This window comes from Equus caballus, chromosome 16 (assembly GCF_041296265.1).
Source record: "Equus caballus isolate H_3958 breed thoroughbred chromosome 16, TB-T2T, whole genome shotgun sequence".
Taxonomy (NCBI): Eukaryota; Metazoa; Chordata; class Mammalia; order Perissodactyla; family Equidae; genus Equus; species Equus caballus.
The window spans coordinates 51,000,101-51,025,603 of NC_091699.1; the positions used below are offsets into that span (position 1 = coordinate 51,000,101).

At 44.5% G+C, this 25,503-nt stretch overlaps 2 protein-coding genes across 23 annotated transcripts in view; one reads left to right on the top strand and one right to left on the bottom strand.

Annotated features, from left to right (window-relative positions):
• Positions 1-2,555, bottom strand: part of KLHL18 (kelch like family member 18) — a 57,172-nt gene extending 54,617 nt beyond the window's left edge. For 3 of the 15 annotated variants that reach the window (XM_023620540.2, XM_070237833.1, XM_070237831.1), the window contains exon 1: positions 2,321-2,471. Coding sequence is in view for 4 of the 15 variants with exons in the window: in XM_023620534.2 (XP_023476302.1) it covers positions 2,321-2,449 (129 nt within the window). In the remaining 11 variants the exon portion in view is untranslated. Of the gene's footprint in view, positions 1-933; positions 1,014-2,320 lie in introns of all 15 variants that reach the window. The other 12 variants (XM_023620534.2, XM_070237832.1, XM_023620537.2 and 9 more) reach the window with 8 other exon arrangements.
• A 53-nt stretch (positions 2,556-2,608) lies between these two features.
• Positions 2,609-25,503, top strand: part of KIF9 (kinesin family member 9) — a 51,064-nt gene continuing 28,169 nt past the window's right edge. Inside the window, exons 1-11 of one of the 8 annotated variants that reach the window (XM_070237826.1) lie at positions 2,781-2,921; positions 7,195-7,292; positions 8,468-8,524; positions 8,790-8,955; positions 10,736-10,842; positions 12,630-12,854; positions 18,533-18,616; positions 18,728-18,820; positions 19,585-19,732; positions 20,780-20,844; positions 23,274-23,351. In XM_070237826.1, coding sequence (XP_070093927.1) covers positions 10,744-10,842; positions 12,630-12,854; positions 18,533-18,616; positions 18,728-18,820; positions 19,585-19,732; positions 20,780-20,844; positions 23,274-23,351 — 792 coding nt within the window. In that variant the 5' untranslated portion in view covers positions 2,781-2,921; positions 7,195-7,292; positions 8,468-8,524; positions 8,790-8,955; positions 10,736-10,743. Of the gene's footprint in view, positions 2,922-3,915; positions 4,159-7,194; positions 7,293-8,467; positions 8,525-8,789; positions 8,956-10,735; positions 10,843-12,629; positions 12,855-18,532; positions 18,617-18,727; positions 18,821-19,584; positions 19,733-20,779; positions 20,845-23,273; positions 23,352-25,503 lie in introns of all 8 variants that reach the window. The other 7 variants (XM_005600738.4, XM_023620530.2, XM_001495592.7 and 4 more) reach the window with 7 other exon arrangements.

A 25,503-nucleotide genomic window follows, 5' to 3' on the forward strand; every position in this document is an offset into this window, starting at 1 on the left:
CAGAAGCCTGAAGGAAGATCCATGGACTCTAAAAATATCCCATTGAAAAGGACAGGTCCATCATACTATGGCTGTGGCTCTCAGAATGTGGCCTCAGGCCAGGAGTAGCATCACTGGAGAACTTGTCAAAAATATAAATTCTCAGGCTCACATTAGACCTACTGAATAAGAAATTCTGGGGTACAGCCCAACAACCAGTGTTCGAAAAAGGCTGCCAGGGGATTCTGATGCCTGCTAAAGTTTGAGAACCACTGCCCTATGGGGAGGCCCACTAGTCAATAAACCTACCCCACACCAAAAAGCTTCCAGCAAGATTTTCAGTGCCTATGTATTTGGAAGACAGTCTGGAATCACCAGAAGTCTCAGGAAAGACTCTGTCCTGAAAGACAGAGACCAAAACAGATTTCACAGAGCAGCTCTAATGAAGGGGAGTGAAATGAGGCAGAGTCTGGTTTGCCTGGGCTCTCTCTGGCCCTACCATCACACTGCCGCTGAGCTACTCCTCAGGCTCTACAGAACAGTTGGAAAACCAAGGAAGGAGATCCTCTCTACAGTTCTGTCCAGCTCTAGCCTGTGCCTTTATACTGGTGCTTATGTCCCAGACCCTTGAAACTAATACAGCAATTTAGACTGACACTCTTGGTTGGAACTACCTCTGATAATTTACTTGTCCCTTTGAATGAACAAAAAGCATTTTAATGGAAAACTCATGCAAGCATTTTTATGCTAAAGGGTTGCTATATCCCGTAACTGCTTTAAATGCAAAGGTAAAATGCACTGCTGTAATTTATGTAGAAGTATCTGCGAACATCCCACTCTACCATGTCCTTCTTGTTTCTCTGTGTCTTATAAGCTTTCCCTGGCTCACCCTTACAGCCTAAATCTTAACCCAAAAATTCTCCCCATTACTGCTTTTCACCAGTCTCTACTCACCCCAAGTGGTACTGCCACAACCAGATCATTCTTCTGCTTACACATCTCTAGCAGCCTCAACATCTTCTATCATGTAATCACTATGGACAAAAATGTCTCATTTATATTTACTTCCTCTGCCTCCTTTAGTCCAGCTCATTTGTCTCAAACCCCTTGGTTCCCTGCTAAAGATCCTTTCCCCTCTCAGGCCACTTCACTCCTCTCCAGGAAAACTAATCTCCTTTGCGAGCGGTTTAGAGTGCTGAAACACTTATGCCAAGAATTATGCAAGGAATACCATAAATTTTCACATTTAATCCTTACACTAATACTGAGAATTAGGAATCATCCCTATTTTTACATTTGGAAAGCTGACGCTTAAAGAGATTAAGTTACTTGCCCAAGGTTACAACTAAGATTTTAACCCAAATCTTTCTATTTTCAAAGCCACACTCCTCACCACTCTACTGTACTGTCTCCTGAGGTCTGACTCAAATATGTGGAAGAAGAAAAGTTTCCTTAACCCTGTAAAAAATAAGAAAAGCAAAATGATCTCTGCTCTGTTTTTAAACAGGGTCTTCCACAGATACTGAGAGCCTTCTAGTCAAAGTCCAACAGGGAACAAGTCTTGCAGGAGCATGTCCCCACCTGGAGGGCTCCACATGGCTCAGCAGCTTGGCCAAGGAGCAGCACGGCATGCCTCTCCAGCATGAGTGCATGCAAAGCACAGGAGGAAGGCTGGCTCTTGCGCCCAGAACGCCAGTAAGGAACTGGTGGTTAAGAGATCCCTCTGCCGAAGCAGCCCATCAGTCCATTCTCCCAGACCGCTGTGCTGGTGGCGGTGTGACTTCCAATGTGGGGCAGAGTAGCTGCCCACCTCATAGGACTTCCAGACCTGATTTTAAAACCTCTTAGGAGACAAGATAGTAATCTAACAATCAAGGACAAGCAAGGACTCCTAAGGAAAAGCCTGCGCCTCTGCGACAGCACAGCTAACTTCGAGAGGCACAAAAAAATGTCTATGGTGTCGATAGAAGGTGCTTCAGTGGTGCCCACCAGAATGTAGAGACTGCCACCGCCCCTTCCTCCATAGAGGGGCTGCAAGCCCATTTTTTCTTTCTGTGTGACAGAAAAGGGAAGCGGGCACCCCAATGTCTCCCACTCCGAGGGCCTCAACGGCGCACCTCTCAGCCTTTCCTTCTAAGGGCTGAGAGGCTGTCCCTGTCCGTCTCCCCACTCAGCCCCAATCCCCTTCTCCCATTCGACACCTCTCTCCCGTACTCGGTCTCCCTCCAACCTCCTTTCCCCACTCCTCTGCCCGCTAGAGCCTCTTCCCCTATCCGCCGCCCCTCTTTCCTCCCCACTCGGTTCCTTTCCCCTCAGCCCCGCGCCGCGAGTCCCTCGGTACCTTGAGCGTCACATCGCACAGCTTGCCCTGCCGCCGAATCTCCTCCATGACGCCGTAGCCGCGACTAGGCAACTCGGACACGGAGAAGTGCACCAGATCCTCCAGCTCCTCCGCGCCGTCCTCCACCATCTTCCTCGGCCGCCGCGACTGCGCAGGCCTGGCCGGCCAGCCCGAAACTAACCAGGGCGGGGCGAGGGCGCCCGCCGACTGCAGCCCGGAGCGCAGGGCTGGAATCAAAGGAGCCTGCGCGGCCGCCGTAGTCACAGGCAGCTCTGCGCCGGAAGCCCTGCTGCCCCGCTTCCTGGTTCATGAGCAGCCCTCGTTCTCTCACTATCCCTGACCCTGGCTTCGCGCCGGCAGCTTCCGCAGTCTTCCTAGATTAATCAGTCCCGTCTCCCGTCCTCCTGATTCTGCCCTGATTTTACTCTTATCTCAACAGAGGACCGCGGACTCATTTCCGCCACCATCCGGATACTTCCGGAATCTCTGCGAGCCGCCCGTTGCCATGGCGACTGTGTACACAGCCCGGCAGCAGTGCGTGCCGGGTTTCGGTCTCTGCTGTCAGTGGTTGCGCTGCCGGACGGCCGCTACTTCAGGAGCGGTGAGCAGGGGCCACGAGCAGCCGGGATGGGGAGAAGGGAGGGAGTGTACGCCCCGGGGACGGGCAGCGGCTGGATTCCCAACACTGCTCCGCCCGGATTTTCCCCGGCTTGGCTTGATATGTGAAACCCGGGGGGAGGAGGGCGCGGCATCGCCCGGGCCTTTTCAGCCTGGCTGCGGCTTAGGGTCTTCGGATCTAATGTCCCGTGGCTCCACGAGGGTCCTGTGTCGCGCCTGAAGTTCCGAGGTCGCAAGGCTAAGGACCAGAGGTCTTCTGGACTCTTATGTACTAGTCAGTTTTCGAACTGGAGGGAGCTTCAGGATGGCTAGTCCAAGCCCTTCGCTTTACGGATGAGGAAGCCGCTCCAGAGAGGGACAGGAATGGTCCCAGGGTCCACTGCCTCCCAGACTCCACACAGGTGTCCAACATGTTGGGTGAAAAAGGAGAAAAGCCAGTTCTGCTCGGATCCGAGTCTTTTGTTTAGCCCAAGGCTGGGTACATTTGGACTCTGTGTTTGTGGGTTCACATGCTCCTGCCGCTCTGGTGGGTATGAGGGCTCCCCATGAGATCCCCTGGTCCGAGCAGGAGCGCTGCAAGATAGGGACCCGCCTGGTGCCTATGTCCCAGCGGACGCTCCGTCACCTTTCATCGAGCTTTCAGGGGTGCTTGGTGGCAATCCTATTCATTCCTACCCCTAAAACAAATGAGGAAACCTCAAGCCTCTCAGCAAGGAGGTCTCCTGGTGGCCACTCAGAGGTTCACTTATTTACACCAGAAATAGCTAAGAGTGTGGCACACATGAGACAGAGGTATTCTCTATAAGATCCTGAGGGTGAAGGAGCCCACTAAAAGGGAGGGCATGGTGAGAAGCTGAACATGGCTTCTCACAAGAGGTGCCTGGAAACCAAGTGTCCTCCTGGAAGAGCTCTGAGCTTCGGGGTTGGAGATGGTGTGGGAGAGGGCTGACATCATATGCCCCTTGGGATTCTCTCAGTAGTGACTGAAGATGGACCCACATATGGAGATTCAACCACCCTCCGACTTCCAGCCACGACCATCACTATCACCCACCATTTCTTGAGCACCTGTTTTATGCTAGGCACTGTTCTGGACATTGATGGGGGATTCAAAAGAGAGAAAAGGCACAGTCCTATCCCTCAAGCAGCTTGTAATTTAATTTGGGAGTTGAAACCCACTCAAATGATGCGGCGTAAGAACAATAACAAGCATTATTTCAGTAAGTGCAAGATGGCATGGGGTCCCCAAATGTCTGGGTGTTGAGGGGCTGCTATGTAGCAGACTCGCAAGAGGGGTGTAGTTAATAGAGAAGGCTCGCCTCAAGTGTATATTACTCTTGGCATGTCTGGAGCCGTGGGTGTGAGCATGGGGAAGGCCTTGGGAAGCACAAATAGGGTGACTGCATGTGCATGTTGGCAAATTGCAGGACAGAGAAGGGGCAGGCTCTGAGGGGACGGTGATGCTTGGAGCTTGCCTGTGCTGCCCTTGTGCTGTCAGTGAGTGAGGACTGCTGGGAGGGAGGCCTGGGTACCTGCCCCCAGACCTGCCCTACTTCTTCTTTTTGGTCTGTTTCGGAGGGCACCCTGGGTAGCATCTTAACTTCCCTGAGCAGGAGGATGGGCCCTCGGATTGGTCTGGGGAATGGTTCTTAGAGCTTTAGAGATTGAGGGTAAGTATTTGCTTGAGTCAAAACATACCTCCCTCTACTCTCAACTTCTCAATAGCCTAGATCAAAGTGAACTTAGAGATGAGATGTTCTCTTCAGTTTCCTCAGTTTGGGATTCATGTTAGAGCCATTTGTGGCTTTTTATTTCTAGAGCTCAATTTTGGAGACAAAAATTTTAGGACCGAAATTGGACAAGCCATTATCTTTGCTTACCTGGATACCCTTCAGATTCATTTTCTAAAAATTGAAAGGTCTGAATGATCCCACAGTGGCTGGGAAAAGACTTCCATGAAATAATCACTTGCAGAGTGGAGGAAGGAGACACACGCTCTGTAATAGGCAAATATGAAAGTACAATATTTGCTTATTTGCTTTGACATCTAAAGGGGTTCAAGTTTAATTTTGTCCACATCATTGAAACAGTAAACTGAAATGGCAGGGCCTGTCTCTATTTAACTTGCTTCTGTCGAGATACTTAATGCCACCTGATGATAGTTACTATAATTGTAAGAGGAAATCAAGTGGTCACCACAGGTTGTGTCTAGAAATGTGGAGGGATGTTAATGTTTTAAAAGCCTGGAATCATTTTTATCAGGTAACACTCATTGAACTTCTCTTAAATAATACATGTAAAGTTTTAATGTGCTTTTTTAAAAAGTGAAATAATTAACTGTCATTAAAAGGAGAAATCCCTGTCATGCATGAACTTTTCTTTACAGTAAAGGTCTTGAAAATTGACTTTTTAAAAATATTAAATATCATATCAGTTTATTTGTTAGAGTGCCCATGAAAGTACAGGTTGTTTTAGGGGCAGATGCCTCGTTTCTTATTGAACTGGTCCAACTTCGACAGGGGATCGAAAGAGAAGTGGATGATGCAGCACGCATCCTGACCCTTAGGCCTTGTCTCTAGTCAAAGTCTGTTTTGTACTTTGTGGAGCATTAACTCTAAAGGAGTTTTTAACATTCTTTCTTTATATTCATGGTTCTATAAAAGTGAAATTATTGAAATTTGAGAGCCTAGTTTTAGGACTACATGACCATAAGCTACTTGATGATATTGTTCAAATTATTTCAAAAGAAGGAAAGAAAAAATATTGGATTGATCTTAGAAAAATTTATATGTAAAATTAGAAATGTTTCATCTTGGAACAATTTTAAATTGTATTATGTTAATTTACACAGTAGTTTTGAACACTGAAGTTATTTAGTGTATTTTCGTAGACCTTTGTCTTGTTTTCTAATATTACTTAACTAGATTTAACACAATTGATTATGATTACAGATAGATTTTCACTTAGCTTTTCTTAGAGCTCTTGACATTTTCTCTCAGTATTTAATCCTTTGTCATCAGTGTGTCAGAGGCACCTGAAGAGCTGATGAAGTTTTAAGTTCCCCTTAAAGCAGTAAAAATCAGTACAGTTACTACTGCTATTTAATAATCCTCTGTGCTTCCCCACTTTATGTCAGTGCTAGAACTGAAATTTACTGTCCAATTAGTATTAATATTTTTACGCAGACACTCTCAGGAGAGAGCCTAGTGTGATTTGACTGAGGAGACTAATATCCAATAAAATATGAGATTTCTTGGTGATGATTTGGGGGATTATACAATTCAATTTTTAAAAATTTTTATAAAATGCTTTAGTTCAACAGGATCTTAGAGATCAATTAACTGTCCCTTCAGTGTAACAATCCCTTTTGTAGCATCTCTGCTAGTTGGTATTTTGACTTAGCTTGACTGTTTATGGTGCTTATGGTCCTTCCCTTGTGAAAGTCTTTTCCATTATAGGACAACACTACGTGAAGGGAAGGTCATCTACCTAAATCTGCCTCTCTATCGCGTATATCTATAAGCTTTCATCCCACTCCATGAAGCCACATCAAATGTTTATTTTAACATTTTATTACATATGTTAATTATTTGTGATGGTATAAATGAAGGAAAACAAATATATTTGTGTCTACCTGAAAGAAAATGATGAGCATATAGTTAGGTTTTAGGAAGGAAAGTGGAGGTGGAGCACTTTCTGTGATTTTTCTCTCAGTAGAGTGCCAGAGAAGAAAGAATATTTGATTATGGGCTAGATTAAATATACTTCGAAGGAATCTTTTTCTGATTGAAGTTAGTGTAATAGAGTTAGAGAGGGAGGTGCTGCATCTGAAGTAAGATATGTTAATGAAGAAAAGAAAATTAGTTTTAATGCCTTTCATAGGAAGTATTTTAGAGGAAAATATAATGAATAAAGCAAAGCATAAGTGGACTCAGATACAGAACATTTCTAGAAAACACATCAAAGTTTAGGCCACTAAAGGGAGCATTCTTTTTGCTTTGTGTTTCAGTCTCTTAGGGGTCATTGGTAGACAATAGTGAGGCAGCCTGTAAAGTAGGAAATACATGTACTTGTTGAGCAGTGTCCTGCGGGCAGAGCACTGAAACGCTAAGGAGTGAAAGCAAGATGGGCTCACAGAGGGCCAGGAAAGCTGGACTGCACATCACTCTTTTCTAATCTTTTTAATGAATGACACCTCCCCTCTAATTGTTGTTTGATGATGGCTACTTACAATTTCGCTATTTTCTTCCTTTTAGCTAGAATGAGTACTAGGAAAAAAGTTCATGCATTTGTCCGTGTCAGACCCACCGATGACTTTGCTCATGAAGTGATCAGATATGGAGATGACAACAAAGTAAGTGCAATGCGTTTGCCTTTACCTGCTGGGCCTCTCTGTGCCACCTCGCTGCAGTGTGACCCTGTTTCCAAACACCATTTTAAGGACCCAGACAGAAGTGGTAAGAATTCAGATGGACTCTAGAGTCCATCAAATCTAAACCACTCCCCCGCAATGCTCTTGCTGAGGAAACTGCCATTTTTGATTCTTTTTGGTTAATAAATTTACCTTTATCCTTGTATTGACACAAAAACTGACATTTGTCCCCACTCATAAAACTTTCTGGTGATCAGATCTGTCTCCCTGGGGGTACGGTAAGAATGTCTTAAGTTGGTTACTGTTAAACTTGCCAGAGCAGTGGGAGAAACTCTTATCGAGAGAACTGGAAAGATTTATCCATCCTCATGTCCTCACCACTGTCAGGAACCTTTCTGAGGCCTATGACAGGCTTAGGACAGCTTGAGAGTGTTAAATGTTTTCATTGAGCAAACATTTGTGGATCTATGGGCAGCACTGAAACATTTTTTAAGGGAGGAATTCGAGGGTAAACTGCTCAAGTTTCAAAAGTTGTAGCAGTCAGAAACAAGCTCATGTGGAGCCCTGTGAAGTGTACGCTGCTGGACATGGTTTCAGTGAGCACAGAAGAACAGAGCATTTAATATGTGAATGGACCAGCCTCTCTCAGTTAGTTTATCTGCCTGTGGCCAAGTCTTGATTCCTGGACTAAGACGGCCAAGACACCAGTGAGAGTCTGTTTGCATCAGAAGTCCCCATTGCGAAGACTGGAATCTACCATTGACCTAACCCAATATGTTCCTAAACCAGCTGCTGCTATCTAAAATATTTTTTAGAAATCTTTGCGTCTAAAAATCTGCTGATTACAAGTAAGTAAGCACCCTCTATTTACTCTAATACCAGTGAGTAACTGTCTGAGAAGTCCAGAGTCTTTTCTGTAGCTGTTATTTCATCATTACTCACATTGACCCATAGCGTGTGTGTGGGAGAGGGTGCTCAACAGAATACTGAGGGAGGCCTCACCACCAAAAACCAAAGAGATGCGGCTCAAGCCCAGGCTTCTGTCACCAATCTCACTGTTTTCTCTGGCCTAATTCAAGACCTCCCAGTGCTTATTGAATGGATCTAAAGTTTGTTTAATAAGAGCATGATGATTGTGTTTGACTCCGTATTCGTAGATGGGGGAAACAAGACAGACAGCACCCTGCAAACTAGGATGAGACATACTGAAACTAGTAAGTGCTCCAGTCTCTTGATCCTTCCACCTTAAGGGTCGTGTGGTCTCCCTGCAAGAGCTTCCTTCCATCCCAAAGAAATCATCTGGAATATCAACCCATATGTGGGAGTCCCTATTCTTCCTAAAGTTCACTTCCTGTATTTCTTCCAGGTCAGGTCTTGGCTATCAGCAACTTTTTTACACCAGTTTCCTAACAAATACAAATAACTCCTTCTTTCTCTCTCTCTTCTCCCCTCTCTTTCTCTCTCTGTCTCTTTCCCTAGAGCATTGATATTCACTTAAAAAAAGATACTCGGAGGGGAGTTGTCAATAACCAGCAGACAGACTGGTCTTTCAAGCTGGATGGAGTTCTCCATGATGCCTCTCAGGACTTGGTTTATGAGACAGTTGCGAAGGATGTGATTTCTCAGGCCCTCGATGGCTATAATGGTAATTTAGTTAATTAACTGTTGTTTTATGTAAGAACCTGCAGAACCCCTTTTGGAGGAAGAGTTGCAAGTATTTTATGGTGAATAAAATAAAATATAACCTCACTTACTAATTTTTGTTTGCTTGTCTGCCTCCATGTTCTTGTGATGGAAAGCTTACTTCCTTGATGACATTGTGCGCATGGCTTGATCCAATGTCCTGGGATCCTACCTTTATAAGGAAGACTAAATGACCCTGGCTCTCTATAGGTCATGGGGACTTAACTGTTGTCCTGTTTCAAATCTCTCAAATATTAGTTTTGAAGATAATGTCCTTATGATGTGCTTGATGGAGTCCAAACATTTTTTCTCTTGGCTACCTGCTCGGAGCTGTTTCCATTCATTCTACCAGCGCAGTCAATCTACTGGTCATACTCTGGTATAGGATTATTTACGTGTATCACTAAAAACTTGAGTTAGAGTTTGATTTTCTTTACAAATTAAAAGCAGCTTTATTGGGAAATTTTTATAAACTTGTTCAGTCTAAGATTGTTTTAAAGTCTTAAAAGGATTTTAAAATCCTTAGAAAGAATATATCACAGTTTGCAGACTTTGCCCATCTAGTCGCTGTTGACTAGAATGTTCCCTGTTTGCAAGTTTTAAAAATCCATTGAGTATAGATGCCAAAACATTGTACTGTATCTTGTGTGTGATCCATAGGTGTGGGTCATTGACCCTGAGGGAATGCAGCCCTGAGGAGGTAGAGACAGAGGAACTAAGGCCCAGGGAAGTTAAAAATCTTGGGCTCTGGGTGCTTTGGAGCCACAAATTGGCTCTCATTCCCAGTTGAAATGACTCCTTCGTGCACATTTGTTTTGGGTTAATAGATGCTGTTTCTGACTCCAGTTCAGATGCTGAATTAGGGCCCCTTGTGTAAAACCTACCAAGCAAAGGAACTGGAGCATCCATGTGGCAAAGGCCAACAGTGATTTCTGTGGCCCAGTGTTGCTGGGACAGGTCTGCTGTGTAGATGCCCAGAAGCAGACTTTAGGATAGGTCTGGCTCAGGGCGACCAAGCCAGAAGGAAGAGCAGATGGAAACCAGAGCCCAGGGTTACTGTGTGGTTTGTATGCCAGAGCCTGGTGCTCATGGTAGACCTAAAGGACATGAGAGGTACAAGTGAAAGTCTTCCCAGAAGGGGCAGTGAGACCAGATCAGGATCTGGTTATGGTGGTCTGTTTCTGGCAGTGGCATGGGACCAGCTAGCAGCCCTGTTTGATCCTGTGGGAACTTGCAGTCTACAAAGAATTCTCACCATTAACAGGAAATGCCCTTCTGACTCCCATCTCTTCCTGGGAGTTTTCTTGCCTTCTGCCTGGCTAGCCCCCCAGGGAGGCCTACCCATGAAACCCTGCCAGTTCATGGCTTTGCTAAAAGAAGGACTGGAGTTCAATGCTCTTATCTCCCTCCTCATCTTTCTAGGAAAATTCCCACTTCCTTTGTTCCCTGGGATTGTCTGCTCTCCTCAGAGGCCCAACGGTCAGATCTTCTCTTGGTAAAGGGAGCAGTAGAACACTACATGGACCACAGATTCAGAACAGATGTCTGTGTTTTGACCATTTATGTCCCTGTTTCCTTGCCCATGTACCCTCAGGGGCAGGAATTCCTGATGTCCTTGGCTGCTCCTGATGGCCGCCTTAACACCAGGGTCCTGGCTGGCTACAGGCATGCTGGGGGAAAGGAGAGCTATCTTGAAGCTATTTTCCTGGATGTCACCAAGACACGTTTTGAAATGTTTGCAGGCACCATCATGTGTTATGGGCAGACGGGAGCTGGCAAGACATACACCATGACGGGGGCAACTGAGAATTACAAGCACCGGGGGATCCTCCCTCGTGCTCTACAGCAGGTAGAGAGTGGGCCCGTGGGTGGGATATCATACAGGGGCCCTCTCTACCATAGATGCTGCTGATCCCAGGTCAGCTACAGGAGACAGTGGGGTCCAGGTGTCAAAGGAGTTGCAGCCTGTAGGGAGGCAGGATATACATGGTGGGGTGTGTGTGTATCAGAAACCTCAAGAAGCTGGGAGTTCGGGTTTCGGACTCTGACCCACGCCTGTGCTGTTTCCTCATTTGTGAAAGAGGGAGTTGGACATGCTGACTGACTTCTTGCTGCTCTGATGGTCTGTAATCCTGTAATTGAGGATTTGGAGGTCCTAATCACGTTCCTTCCTGGTTTTAATGAGGAGAATATGGAGGCTTGCAGAGCTTCCAGGACTGAGTCAGCCCTGGGGATCCAGGAAGTATGACTGAAGACAGCACAGAAGGGCCTGCCTATGGGGTCCACTAACCTGGGTTCTGTAAGGGTCCTCTCTTTGGAGGTAGGAGGCAAAGGGATTTTCCTCAAAAGCATCTTGAGGTTTTATAGCCCTGTCCTGTAAGAAGTGTAGCTGTCCCTCTAGTTTATAACCATTCATGCTCTAATTTTTGAAGAAATATCCTTAATATCCCATTGTCAAAGCTTCAGTATCTTAACATCTTAGACTGTAGTAGTCTAGCCCAGCACTGCCCAATAGAAATATAATGTAAGTCACATATGCAATTTTGAGTTTTCCAGTAGCCATGGTTTAAAAAGTAAAACAGGTGAAATTAATTTTAATAATATATTTATTTAACTCAATATATCCAAAATATCATTTCTACATGTAATCAATATGAAAATTATTGAGATGTTTTACACTCTTTTTCTCATACTAAGTCTTTGAATTCCAGAGTGTATTTTACACTTACAGTACATTTCGATTGAGAGACTAAATATTCATCAAAAATACTTGATCTGTATTTAGATTTCATAAAATTTACAGTCAACAAAGTAGATTTATAAACCCAGGTTGTTCCAAACATACTTAAAAGTTTACCAATAATTGAATTTAGTATCAATTTTTAAATTTAAATTAATTAAAATTAAATACAATTTAAAATTCAGTTCCTCATTGGCACTAGCCACATTTCGAGTGCTCAGCAACCACCTGTGGCTAGTGTCTACCATATTACACAGCACAGATCTAGACTGTTAGAGCAAAGTGGGACCTTGGATTGTCGAGCCCAGTTCCGCATTTGACAGATAAGAAAATCCACGTCCAGAGAGAGGAAAAGACTAGACCAAAGTCATTACTGATAAGTACTGAGGAGGGTGTTAGGAGTTGAGAAGGCTGAGTTCTGGCTTGGCTTCTTCCCTTACTACCTGAGTGATCATAGACGAATAATTATATTACATGGAGCTTCCCACAGATGGATATTGCCCTGCCCTGCTTCAATCGCAGGGGAGTTATGAGGATGGAATTAAATAATGGATGTGAAAGAGGCTTATATAGAGTGAGACTACGTAAAACAAGAGATCTTCACTTCAGAGTACTTTCCATTCGTCATGCCTCTACTTCTTGGGACTGTATAAATATTATCCAACCTATAAGTCAGGCCTCAAAAAACTACAAGGTGATAATAAATATCACCTGATGGACTAATAATCATAGTGTTGTTGATGATGATGACCATCACACCAACTAGACTAAACTTTTTTAGGGGAAAGATTTTCTTATTGTACTTCTTGATGTTTCCTCCTGAGGTAAGAACTCCACTAACACTAGCTGGTCATTGAAATTCTGCTCTTGGTGACTGCTGTCAATCTTCCATCTAGGTTTTTAGGATGATCGAAGAACGCCCCACACATGCCATCACTGTGCGTGTTTCCTACCTGGAAATCTATAATGAGAGCCTGTTTGATCTTCTGTCCACTCTGCCCTATGTTGGACCCTCAGTCACACCAATGACCATCGTGGAAAACCCTCAAGGGGTCTTCATTAAGGGCTTGTCAGTCCACCTCACAAGTCAGGAGGAAGATGCATTCAGCCTCCTTTTCGAGGTGAGATGATCAAGTCTAAGGGTTCCTCCCTCCATCCCTTTTTTTATTTTATTCTCTCCCTCTTTCTTAGTTTTTTACATACTTTGATAACCAGAATGAAAATTAATATATGCTCATTTTGCAAGTTCAGATAGTAATGAAAAAATATAGGACTGAAAAAAATTCACTCATCTGTTTTCTACCTATGGCAACAATAATGTATATTTTGGTTTATTTCCTTCCAGTCTTTTTTCCCGTGCATTGAAATTGTACCCCCCTTTTTTTTTTTGAGGAAGATTAACCCTAAGCTAACATCGCTGCCAATACTCCTCTTTTTGCTGAGGAAGACTGGCCCTGAGCTAACATCTGTGCCCATCTTCCTCCACTTTATATGTGGGATGCCTACCACAGCGTGGCTTGCCAAGCGGGGCCATGTCCGCACCCAGGATCCGAACTGGTCAACCCCAGGCTACCGAAGCGGAACGTGCACACTTAACTGCTGCGCCACTGGGCCGGCCCCGAAATTGTCCCTTTTTTGGTTAACATTGAATAATGGGCATTTTTGGTATAGAAAAAATAAAGATTAACATCCTTAATATAGAAAAGCTCTTACAAATCAATAAAAAAATTCCCTAGTGTATGTTATTCTTTTAAAGGTAATATAGGTTGGAACTCTTAATACATTGCTGGTGAAATGTAAAATGGTGCAGCCATTTTGGCAATTTCCTAAAAAGTTAGACATTAATTTTATCAGAAGACCTAGCAATTCTACCCCTAGGTATCTAAGCAAGAGCAATGGAAGTGTATGTGTACACAAAGACTTGTACACAGATGTTCATAACAGCATTATCCATAACTGCCACAGACTGGAAATAACCAAAATTCCATCAAATGGTGAATGGATAAACAAAAGGTGTACATCTATATGTTGGAAAACTTTAGAAATAAAAAGAAATGGAGTCTGATACATGCTACAACATGGATGAGTCTCAAAAAAAATGCTAAGTAAAAGAAAGAAGATAACTTATTGTATGATTTCATTTGTTTGAAATGTCCAGATAGCTACATCTGTAGAGACAGAAAGCAGATTAGCAGTTGCCTGGGGGAAGAAGCAGGAAGTGACTGCAGATGGGCCCGAGGGAACTTTTTGGACTGATGCAACATTTCTAAAACAGGATTGTGGTGATAGTTGCACAACACTGTAAATTTACTAAAAGTCATTGAATTCTATACTTAAGACAGTAAAATTTTACACTATTTAAATTAGATGTCAATAAAACTTAAAAAAGAAGTCACATTGGTGTCCTCAGGGGTGACTTAAACCTGGATCCCTTGCATCTACAGGGAAGAAAGAGCCCCCTGCAGTGGAGCTGTAGTGGGGGAAGACAATTCCTCTACCCTCTAGGTCCCTTCTGGCTGGTCTAAGAATTAAATTGACATGAGATAGAATAACAGGAGAAAATCAAAGTTGAATAACATATATACATGGGAGAAACCCAGGAAAACTGAATAACTCACCAAAATGGCCAAAGCTCACCACCTTAAATACCATCTTTAGCCAAAGACAAAGGAGGATGTTGGGAGTAGTGGTTTAGGACTTCAGAGGGGAGGAAGGCAATTTACATGGAGATGGAAAAGCAAATGTTTGGTAAACAAATGTTTGCTGGGCCATCTATAGACAATGAGACTGGAAAGAGAACTTTGATAAAAATGGGCTTGCTACTGCCTTCCTGTCTACCACAGCTACTTTATGTTATAATATAGTTATCTTATGGTATTAGCTCCTTCCCGGAACAGGCCTTCTATCTTCAATGCTCTTAGGTAGTTACAGGAAGGTCAAAGTTTTCTTCAGAGTATTTTGTCCTTAAAAATAATCAAGCCAGAGAGACATATTTTGGGGTGGCCAATTCTGATCCCCCATATGACAATGGGATATTCTTGTCTTATTGTTGCTCCTAACATTTCACCATGAAAAATGATGTTTGCAGGAGGTTTTTCATGGCTTAAGGTTAAAGAATGTCCATGTTTGTGAAGAGTTTTTATCATGAATAAATATTTATTCATGCCCTTAGAAGTAACCACTCTCCTTATTTGTATGGTAATCATTTCCTTGGTCTTCTTCATAACTTTACCACCTATAGCATACCACCTATGTTTCCTCAAACAGCATGGTTTAATTTTTTTGAAATTTTTATAAAAGGAATCATATGTAATGAATTCTGTCATTTCTTTTACCCGTTACCTACTTTTTATGTGAAATTCATCTATGTTCTTGCTGTGTGTTTTTCATTTTCATCATTGTATTACATTGTGTGAATACACTACAGTTTAATTATCCATTCTACTTATTATGGACATTTGGGTTTTCCTAGTTTGGGGATATTTCAGACAATGCCTCTGGAAACATCCTTGTATGTATATCTGGTGCACGTAATCATGAATGTCTCTAGGTAAATCCAAGGACTGCAATTGCTGGGTCATAGAGTATGTGTGTCTTAAGCTTTCGTAGATAATGCCAACTATTTTCCATGATGGTATGTTCCCACAGCAGGTTATCAGAAATCCCATTATTCTGACAAAATTTTGAGCAATCTGGCCAGTGTGTAGTGCTTCCCACTGTGGTCTTGGCTTGCATTTTTCCTAATTACCAATGAGATTAAGGACCTTTCCATGTGTTTATTGACCACTTCGATTTCCCTGTTCATGCCTTTTGTTTACTTTCTTTACAGATGTCTTTTTTCTTTCTCTTACTTATTTGTATAAATTTGGTATATTCTGAAAACTAGTTCTTTTTCAGTTATATGTATTGTAAATATCTTCTATTTTCTGTGGCTTGCTTTTTTTCCCCCTCTTTATGTGTTATTTGATGAAAAAAATTCTTAATTTTAGGTTAGTTGAATGTATGTAAATTTTTTGTTTTGGCTTTTTGTGAAAAGAACATATAAGAGGATTAAAAAATAATTCACTGGTAGATTCATCAGTGAAGCCATCTCATCCTGGACTTTTGTTTCTTGGGAGATTTTTGATTACTGATTCAATCTCCTTACTAGTAATTGATCTGTTGATATTTTCTATTTCATCATGATTCAGTCTTGGTGTCTGACAGTCTTTATCTTTTAAATGAAGCATTTAATCCCGTTTTTACTTAGTGTAGTTACTGATATTTTTGGGTTTAAATCATATTATTGTGTGCTTTCTTGGTTCCATTTGTTCTACTTTTCTTTTTGCCCTCTTTTTAATTGGATATTTTTTGTTATACTTGTTTCTCCCTTTACTAGTTTGGAAGTTATATATTTATTCATATTTGTATTCTCTCTCTCTGTTTATCCTAGAAATAACCTTGCATATTTAGTTAGTACACACACACACATACATACATATACAAATGAGTATGTATAACTGAGGAAATCTGAATAAGCTCTGCGGATTATACCAATGTCAATTTCTTCATTTTGATATTGTGCCATAGTTTTGCAAGATGTTATCATAGAGAGAGGCTGAGTGAAGGGTACAGAGGACCTCCCTGTACATTTCTTTGAAACTTCCTTCTTACAAATAAAAAGAAAATGTTATTTTATCATAACATTATAATTACTATATTATAACATTTCAAAATAAAATATTTAAAACTAAAAACTTCTAAAAAATCTAAAGTTAATAAAAACCTTTTCCCTCCTCCTGGATTCTACAAGAACTTTAGGATTGTTGCCTTGTCTTTTATGTCTTTGTGTTTTAACCCTGCAGGGCATTATTATTACTGTTTTGTATACTCAGTCTTCTTTTACATTTACTCTCATATTTACCACTTTCATTGCTTTTCTCCTTAACTTTCCATCTGAGGTTGTTTTCCTGCTCTCTGATGTACATCCTTTAAAATGAGCATACTGGTGATAAACAATATTTTGCTTTGTGAAATGTCTTTCTTTTACTCTCAATCTTCAAAGATGTTTTTGCTGGGCATAAATTCTATTTTGGCATTTGTTTTCTTTTACTACATTAACACGTTATTCCAAAGTTATGGTTTCCATTGTTATTGGTGAGAAGTCAACTGTCCGTCTATTCAGCAGTCTTGTAAAAGTATGTCTAGTCTGGGTTCTCTGAGAAGCAGACGCCAAGATGGGATTAAATGTGCAAAGATTTTGTGAGGGGAAATTCCTGTGTCAAGGAAGTAGGAAGGGAACCAGGTAAGGCTGGATCGCCATCAAGTCATGATGCAAGTCTTACCTCAAGTGAAGGGAAGGAAGGTCGGGTGGAAGCGTCCTAGACTGCCAGGCAGTGTAAAGAAGTTTCAGTGTAAAGAAGTCAGGAATCCTTGAGCCAAAGTTGGCCAGCTAAGAACAGATCTATATTAGTATCCCTGCCACACTCAGTCATTGGTGGGAAGCAGTCCTTCTTGGACTGGTAGACAGTGAGAGGTGACACAGCCACAGGGTCAGCCAGGCCTGCTCCACAGCCCAGGCCCTTCCCTCCTCTTCAGGTGTTCCACTCTCCCCAGGGAGCCATGGTGTCACTGCTTTGCAGTTTGTTCATAGCATTTCTCACGGGCCTTTAAGGAGACAGGAGTCCCTCTCGCAAGGACCTTTTTCTCTAACAACAGCCATTTCCGTCACATCTCCTTTTAAGTGTGTTCTGGCCATAGGGTCCAATCCTGTGAATTAGCAGCAAGGGCCAGCTGCCCCTTTAAAATTACAAATTATTGATTTTTCCTAATTTTTAAAAGTAATATATGCTCACATACAGAAGAAAGCACAAACCTGTATAAAAAGGGAAATATGACCTATAAACCCCAACCCAGAAGTGACCATTATTAACATCTTGGTAACGGCAGCTGTTTATTCTTTCTTCTATGAATGCTTTTGCATTCCTTAGATCGTACCAGAATATGATTTTGTCGTTCATTCTGTTAATGTAGTGTATCACAATGATAGATTTGCATATGTTGAATCATCCTTGCATCCCAGGGGTAAATACCACTTAGTTGCCATGTGTGAAGCTTTTTTTTTCTTTTTTGAGGAAGATTAGCTGTGAGCTAACTACTGCCAATCCTCCTCTTTTTGCTGAGGAAGACTGGCCCTGAGCTAACATCCATGCCCATCGTCCCCCACCCCATACATGGGACGCCTACCACAGCATGGCTTTTGCCAAGCGGCGCTACGTCCACACCCTGGATCTGAACCGGCGACCCCGGGCCACCAAAGCGGAACGTGTGCACTTTACCGCTGCGCCACCGGGTCAGCCCTGTGTGAAGCTTTTAATGTGCTGTTGAAGTCAGTTTGCTATGATTTTGGATTTTGCATTTTTCTATTATTAAGAACTAATTGTCAGTATTTTCCTGTCTGCATAACATTCCATTTGCAGATAGGTCGTTCCCTAATTGCTGGATTTGTGCACTGATTATCGTTCAATATTCATGAATTTTGTAAGGCTTTTAATTCTTATTTATAAAGCTGTTAATTCTTATTGCCACTTTGCTTTTCAGAAAACTATACAAAGTCACGCATCCCCAGCAATGGGGGAAAGTATACGTCTGGCCTCCAGTTTGTCCTATTCTACCAGTTTATAAATGCGGTTTGCCTGGAAGACCCAGCTGACTGCAGTGACATAAGATCACTTGGATAGCTGCCAGTATAGTTGAAAAATGACCCAAATGCTTTATTTTAATCTTTCAAAATGTTGTGTATGCTTTCCTTCCTCTTCAGGGAGAGACCAACAGGATTATAGCCTCCCACACGATGAACAAAAACTCATCCAGGTCACACTGCATTTTCACCATCTACGTGGAGGTAAGTTTGAGCTCTTTGAACAGCATGGAGAGGGCGGCGGGTTCCCCCAGGGCCTGCTCTGTCAGAAATTTCTCCCTGTGACAGTGTAACCTCTGTTTGGATGTTTCATAGGCCCATTCACGGACCTTATCAGATGAAAAGTACATCACTTCCAAAATTAACTTGGTGGATCTAGCAGGCTCGGAAAGGCTGGGGAAGTCTGGGGTGAGTCGGGGGAGCAAGAGGTTCCTTCTCAATAAGCCACAGGCCTTTTTCCAGCATGGGGCCCGTGCACATGGGCCATCGTCACTGGGCATTCATAAGCACAGTCCTGAGCTAGGCACAGTGGAGCGTGTGGGCTTGACCCTGAGGAGCTGGAAGGACAGAATTAGCAGAAGGGGAACAGCTGCTACATAGAGGCGGTTCCTACCTGACAGGATTTTTGTAAACGTTAAATGAGGTGATGGCCCCTAAATTCTTAGCAAGGTGGCTGACACTCAGTAAGCGCTCAGTAAATGCTCCTTGCTAGTATTAGCATTTCTTTGTGTATAGTGTGTGTGTTCACATGAATATTTGCATGAGTATTTCTTCTCAAGTATGCATATGAGTGTGAGTATTAGCATAAGTATTCACAAGAATATTCAGATGAGCATTCCTATGAGTGTCTGTATTTGTGTGGATATTCACAGGATTATTTGCTCAGGTATCTGTACAGATATTCCTATGTATATTCATATTAGTGTGAATGTTAAGTGAGTATTCATAGGAATATTCACATGAGTATTCATATTCACACAAGCAGTCACATGAATGTTTACACGAGTGTTCCTATGAGTATTAATATTAGCCCAAGATGGAATACAATCCTGTGACATTGAGGGAAGACCCTTGTTCTGGAAGGAGGCTTTGGCCTACCCACAGACCTGCAGTGTTCTTGGTGGGGCAGCCTCTCCACTTAGTCTGAAGCAGAACTGCCCTTTGGTTTGTAGTCAGAGGGCCGAGTCCTGAAGGAAGCTACCTACATCAACAAGTCGCTGTCATTCCTGGAGCAGGCCATCATTGCCCTTGGGGACCAGAAGCGGGACCACATTCCCTTCCGGCAATGCAAGCTCACCCATGCCCTGAAGGACTCTTTAGGTGAGGGTGTGGTTGTTGCACAGGGAGGAGGAACAAGCCTGGCACATCTTCTGCTGGTGATGATAGAATTGCTCCCTCCCCATGGCAGTGACCTCAGACACACCTGCAAAGGCAGAATCAAGCAGAGTGCCCTCTTCTTTCACCCATGACATGCCATGCTGTACACTCATCAGAACCTTTGCTTAGGCTTTGCTTCTAAAGGGGATCCCTAAACCAGCTGCCAGAATCCTTCATCACGTTGAAGACCCAGGTGGAGGGCCTCTCCCATGATGTCTTGCCTTCCAATACAGCCTCCCCAGTAGAGGAGCAGGTGTCTTGTCATCCTTTGTGTTCCCAGGCTATTGTGTTGGGCCTGGTAGCAGTCATTGGTGTCTAATTATTAAATGAGTGACACCATGAGCAAAGCCCTGGCCCACAGCCCTCTCCCCTGCCCTTGCCCCTCTGTGCCCAACGCCATCTCTCCTCTGCTGTTTCCCCGGTTCCTCTTTTAGGTACATCTGTTGGCCTCTCCCCCTCCCTTCCCTCTTCCCCTTGCCGCCCAGCTTCATACATGCTTGGGTGTGTCCTCTCTGACCCTATCTTGGTCAGCTCAGGCTGCTATAACAAAGTGCCACAGACTGGGTGGCTTAAACAACAGACATTTATTTCTCACAGTTCTGGAGGCTGGACATCCCAGATCAAGGTCCGGTAGGGATAGTTCGTGATGAGGACTCTCTTCCTGGCTTGTAGATGGCCGCTTTCTTGCTGTGTTTTCACATAGCATAGAGAGAGAGGCCAAAAAGAGAGTCAGAGCTCTGGTCTCTCTTTCTCTTCTTATAAAGGCACTAATCCCATCATGGGGGCTCCACCCTCATGACCTCATATAAACCTAAGTACCTCCCATCTGAGCCGCCTCCAGATACTATCACATGGGAGGTTAGGACTTCAACATATGAATTTTGGGGCTACACAAACATTCAGTCCCTAATAGACCCCACCAGCCTCAAAGGAATGTCCTGATGGAAAACCCACATGGTTTATGGCCCTTCTGTATCCTGCTTTCTGCAGGGGGAAATTGCAATATGGTTCTTGTGACAAACATCTATGGAGACGCCGCCCAGTTAGAAGAAACGGTATGTAAAGACAGCCAGTGTGACCAGGTTGGACTCCATCCTCATGGGTACCAGGGCTGGGTAAGGTGGCTTTGGGCTAGCTAAGCTGGCACACTAACCATAGACGTTGTCAAGAAAGGAGGCATCCAGAGGAACAGTCTGAGCCAAAATTGCTGAGGGGTCCCAGCCAGAATCCAAATACCAAGTAGCAAGGGGCAGAAGCTGTGTCAAGGAATTAGCCAGGCAGGAGACGGGCTCAGTGTGGGAGCCTATGTGAAGAGAGGAGGCTGAGAGCCAGCTTTGTGGAGGCAACGACCATGCTTTCTGGGGTGCTGCTCCTGTGAATTGGAATCAAGAAGCATATTGATTCCTTCTTCTTCATAATAACACGTGTTTAAAAATCTTGAAAACAACCAGAGTTCCAGGCTATGGTAAGTATTAAGCACCTGCCATGTGCAGTGTAGTCGGAGGCAGCTCAGCAGAGATGAGTCATACTTAGCCTTGGGGCTCAGAATTCCCAACCATGGCCCTAAGTAATGTGAGAGGCCCAGACGTATGAGTCCTTTAGAGGAGGGAGGGATTTTTCCTGAAGCTAGGGTGAGGAATGTGGGCGCTGAGCTGGCTTGGTGGTAGGGAAAGCAGAGATGTTCATGGCAGAGGAAACTGGGCCTGAAGGTGTGGGCTGTGCAGGAATATCTAGACACTGCAAGAGGGGGTTCAGGAAAGAGAGGAAGAAGAAGAAACTCGGGCTGGATGGGCCCTGGTGGTCAGGCTGAGGCCTCGGCTGTTCTCCTGCAGGTGGCTGGGCTGTCACGGGGTTGCAGTAGGGGAGGACTGTGGCCAGAGCTGTGATTCAGGTAGATACAGTCAGCAGCTGGACACAGGTGACCTGGGGGGAGAAGAAGCTTATGAGAACCAGGGGTAGGAATACAGGCTAAGGCAGTGACACATGGAACCCACACAGCTGGGTACCCAGCCTAGGGCTCCCCTCTTCCTCTGAAGGGCCACCCATCATAAATAAGACAGATGTGGACAGCTCTCCTTAGACATTTTGCTTTTCAAATGTAGATGTTTAAGCCAAGCTTCAGTCATCTGGGGAATCCACTTCGGTGAAGCAGGTCATCTCCAGGGACACTGCAGGGCAAGACGCTCCTGCACGACCTCCCAGCTTTGTGCATTAGGGATCTTCCCAACTTCCAGGGGGGGTTCTCCTGCCACCTACTCAGTGCCCTGGGACTTGGGAGGCCAGGGAGGGGAGCTCCAGCTGACGTGCAGGCTGCATCCCCAGAGAAAGGCTTCAGGAACCTCCTGGTCTCATAGTATAATAAAGCATGGTGAACCCCAAGAGGAGCCATATGAATATTGGGCCGCCTGGCTGCCTGGTTAAGAAAGATGTCCTCCAAGACAGAGGAAGGCCCCTCTCTCCCCTGAGATGGTAACTGCACAGGAAGCAACTCTCCTGGTATCTACCATCCCCAGAGGCTTGTGCCCACACCACTCAGTATCTTGGCCCTGGCCTGAGCCCACAGAGCCCTGAGGGGCTGCTGAAGGGGTCTTTGAGTTTGGGACAAAAGCATATTGGGGGTGTGGAAGCTAAAGATTCTCTTCTACAAATGTTTTTAAACAATTCCTGTCATGGGTTGTGTTGCTTTCTGCAGTGACTGCGTGTGTGTGCAGGTGTAACCATGAGGGGCTCATGGCTACACTTGCTGCTGTGCTTGGAGCAGAAGAGTCTGACTTCACCGCACAGAGAAGCAACCCCAATGACAGTGTTGTAATGACAGGGGCCTCTTCCTGAGGGCTCTCTGTGGGCCAGTTCTGTCCGGAGCACATTACTACCTCATTACCAAGTCTCCCAGTGACCCTATGAGGCAGGTCGCCCTGACGCTACAGAGAAGTTACAAGGCCTGGCTGCCGTGTGCAGCTGGTCAGTAGCAGAGCTCTCAATGGCCCACCCAGACTGCCCAAAGGAAGAACCCTTTCAGTCCTTCATCTGGGCCACTCTGGGTAACCCATGCCCCCTCCAAGTCTGCTTCCCTGTTTCAGGCCCAGGAGTCAGCCCAGCGTGGTGTGGAGCTGGGATCTCAGGGCCTGCCTCGTACCACCCACCACTGGCTGCCCCTCACTGCCAGGGAGCAGCTTTCCACCCCTCATGTAACATCAGTGCAGCGGGGCATGGTGTCAAGGCTGTTTCCCAAATGCCTGCTTATGTAGCCACCTCATGGGCCTCCAGCCATAATTACCCCTGGCTGGCTGCCCCTCCAGAGGAACTTGGGCAGGATCCCCCAGACATCACTCAATGGGCCCAGGAGACCCTGCAGTCCATGTGGGAGTGTGCCTCTATGCAGAGATTCATCTTTCCTAGTGGACTCCTTTTGCTTGTTTTGCAAATATTTCAACTTGCAAGTAATTGGCTAAAAACATAGAGGTCTGTCTGATCTGTTTTTCAGCTGTCTTCACTGCGATTTGCCAGCAGGATGAAGCTTGTCACCACTGAGCCTGCCATCAACGAAAAGTATGACGCTGAGGTACTAAGGTGCTTGTGGGCAGGCGTCTCACTGTGGGGAAGGTGTGTGGGTTTCCTGCCTAGGTCACACGAGCCTGGCTTCTCTTCTAGCCTCAACCAAAGATGCCCATGCAATCCTGGGTCAGTCCCTTTCCACTGTGGGATAGGCCAGAGTCTTCAGAGTCCCTGGAGAACCCCTTGGGAGCTGCCGCAAAGGTGAAAGGGCTAAGTCAGGCCATCACCAGTTCACCTGTGAGCTTCAGGGCCTCTGAGTACCCTGGACTTCCGTATGAGAGTTCCTTAAGAGCCAACTGTTTCGGAGCAAAATCAATGTGGACTGGACCATCTCTCAGACTCATCTGGTTATGTCACTACAGGACCTCTTTCCTCTCAGCCTGAGTGACCTCTCCCAGCAAGTGGAGCTGGCCAATCAGAGGGAATGCTCCACGTCACCATTAGCTAAGGAAATGCATGTTAAGCCTTAGTGGAGTTCCACTCTCAGACAAGCAAAAATTAGAATTTCTCGGTCAATGCAAAATGATGGTGAGAATGTGTAGAAACAGGAACACATCTGTTTCTGGTCAGAGTGTAACTGATACAACCACTTTGGAGAGCATTTTGGCAACATCTAGTAACGTAAAAACACATTTATCGATAATTTGGCTTTCCTTTAAGATGCTTATGGAATCGTAGTTACTGGAAACAGGAGCATACACATGCCATAAGCTCCTGACAAACCAGTAAAACTTTCCAGATTCTGAATCCTGAAGGGAAACAACAGTCCCTCTGGCCCTGTGGAACTAACCCATGGTGTGGAGGTTGAGGAGGGCATAGAGCTCAGAGCAGTGGTTCTCAAACTTGAGCAGGCATCAGAATCACCCTGGGGGCTCATTGAACCACAGGTCTCTGGCCCCATTCCCAGAGTTCCTGACTCCATAGGTCTAGGGTGGGGCCTGAAGATTCACGTTTCTAATAAGTTCCTCAGCAGTGCTGCTGCTGCTGTTCCAGGGCCGCACCTTGAGAACCACTGGCACAGTAGTTAAGAGCCCTGGCCCCTGCCTTGAGCTGTCCTGGCTCAGCAACCTGCTCTTTCCCTCATCAGCTATCTGGTGTCAGCCAGATACATAGGATTTCTAAGCCTCAGTGTCTTCGTTTGTCAATGGGGAGATAATAGAATCCACTCTCAAAGAGATGTTGTGCAGAATACGATAACGGGTAGAGACCTCTTAGCACAGTGCTGTCATGAAGTAAATGCTCAGTAAGTGTTCGCTAGCACTCTACTCACTTCCACAGATCAGCAGGGTCACTTCTGGGTATTCTAGAGGCATTTTCACCCGAAGAGACTTAAACAGAGGGCAGTGCTCGCCCTGCTTATTGCACTAGTGAAAAGTTAGGGACATGATCAGTAGCCTTTAACAGGAGAGCAGCTGAATGACTTACGGAGGAGGGAGCCAGAGTTAGAACTACGAGCATGGATAACTTATTCAAGTGAGAAATTGACTTGGGGATTGACGTGGACTGAATGGTAGCATCTATCATTTACACCAAGTATAAAAACATGCAAAGCAATCCTGGTTATCATTAATGGATGTGTGAGTGTGCAGTAAAAGGAAAACCATGTGGGGATGAAAAGACCAACTGAGGCTGGAGGCTCCCTCTGCGTGTCAGGGGGAATGGACTGTGAGTGGGGTACACAGAGGCTTCACATTTATCTGAAATGTTTTATTTCTAGAAAAACTGAAGCCAATATGGCAGCATGCTGTTAAAGTTAGATTTGGGGATGGCCTTCTCAGGTTTCATGGCATTATTTTCTATGCTTCTCTGTAGCTTGAAGATTTTCTTATTTATTTTTCTTATTCTCATATTTGGTGTTCTCTTGTCTCAGGACTACCACATTAACACCCGATGAACCTGGCTGGGTGGGCATTGCACCTGACAGCAAGGCCTTTTGTGCTCTTTAATGTAATTTCTGTTCTGAAGTCTGCATTGTTGATCTTGGACAGCCAAGTCTCCATGTCATCAAATGTGAATATGTTTATAATCTTCATGATAAATATCTTCCTTTATAAGCATGCATTCTTGAGAGGGACATGGAAAATTATTTTGGTTTTCACCTTTCCTGTACTGTAGCCTGCATTGCCCAGTTGTTTCCAGTACCATCTTCAGTACTGATG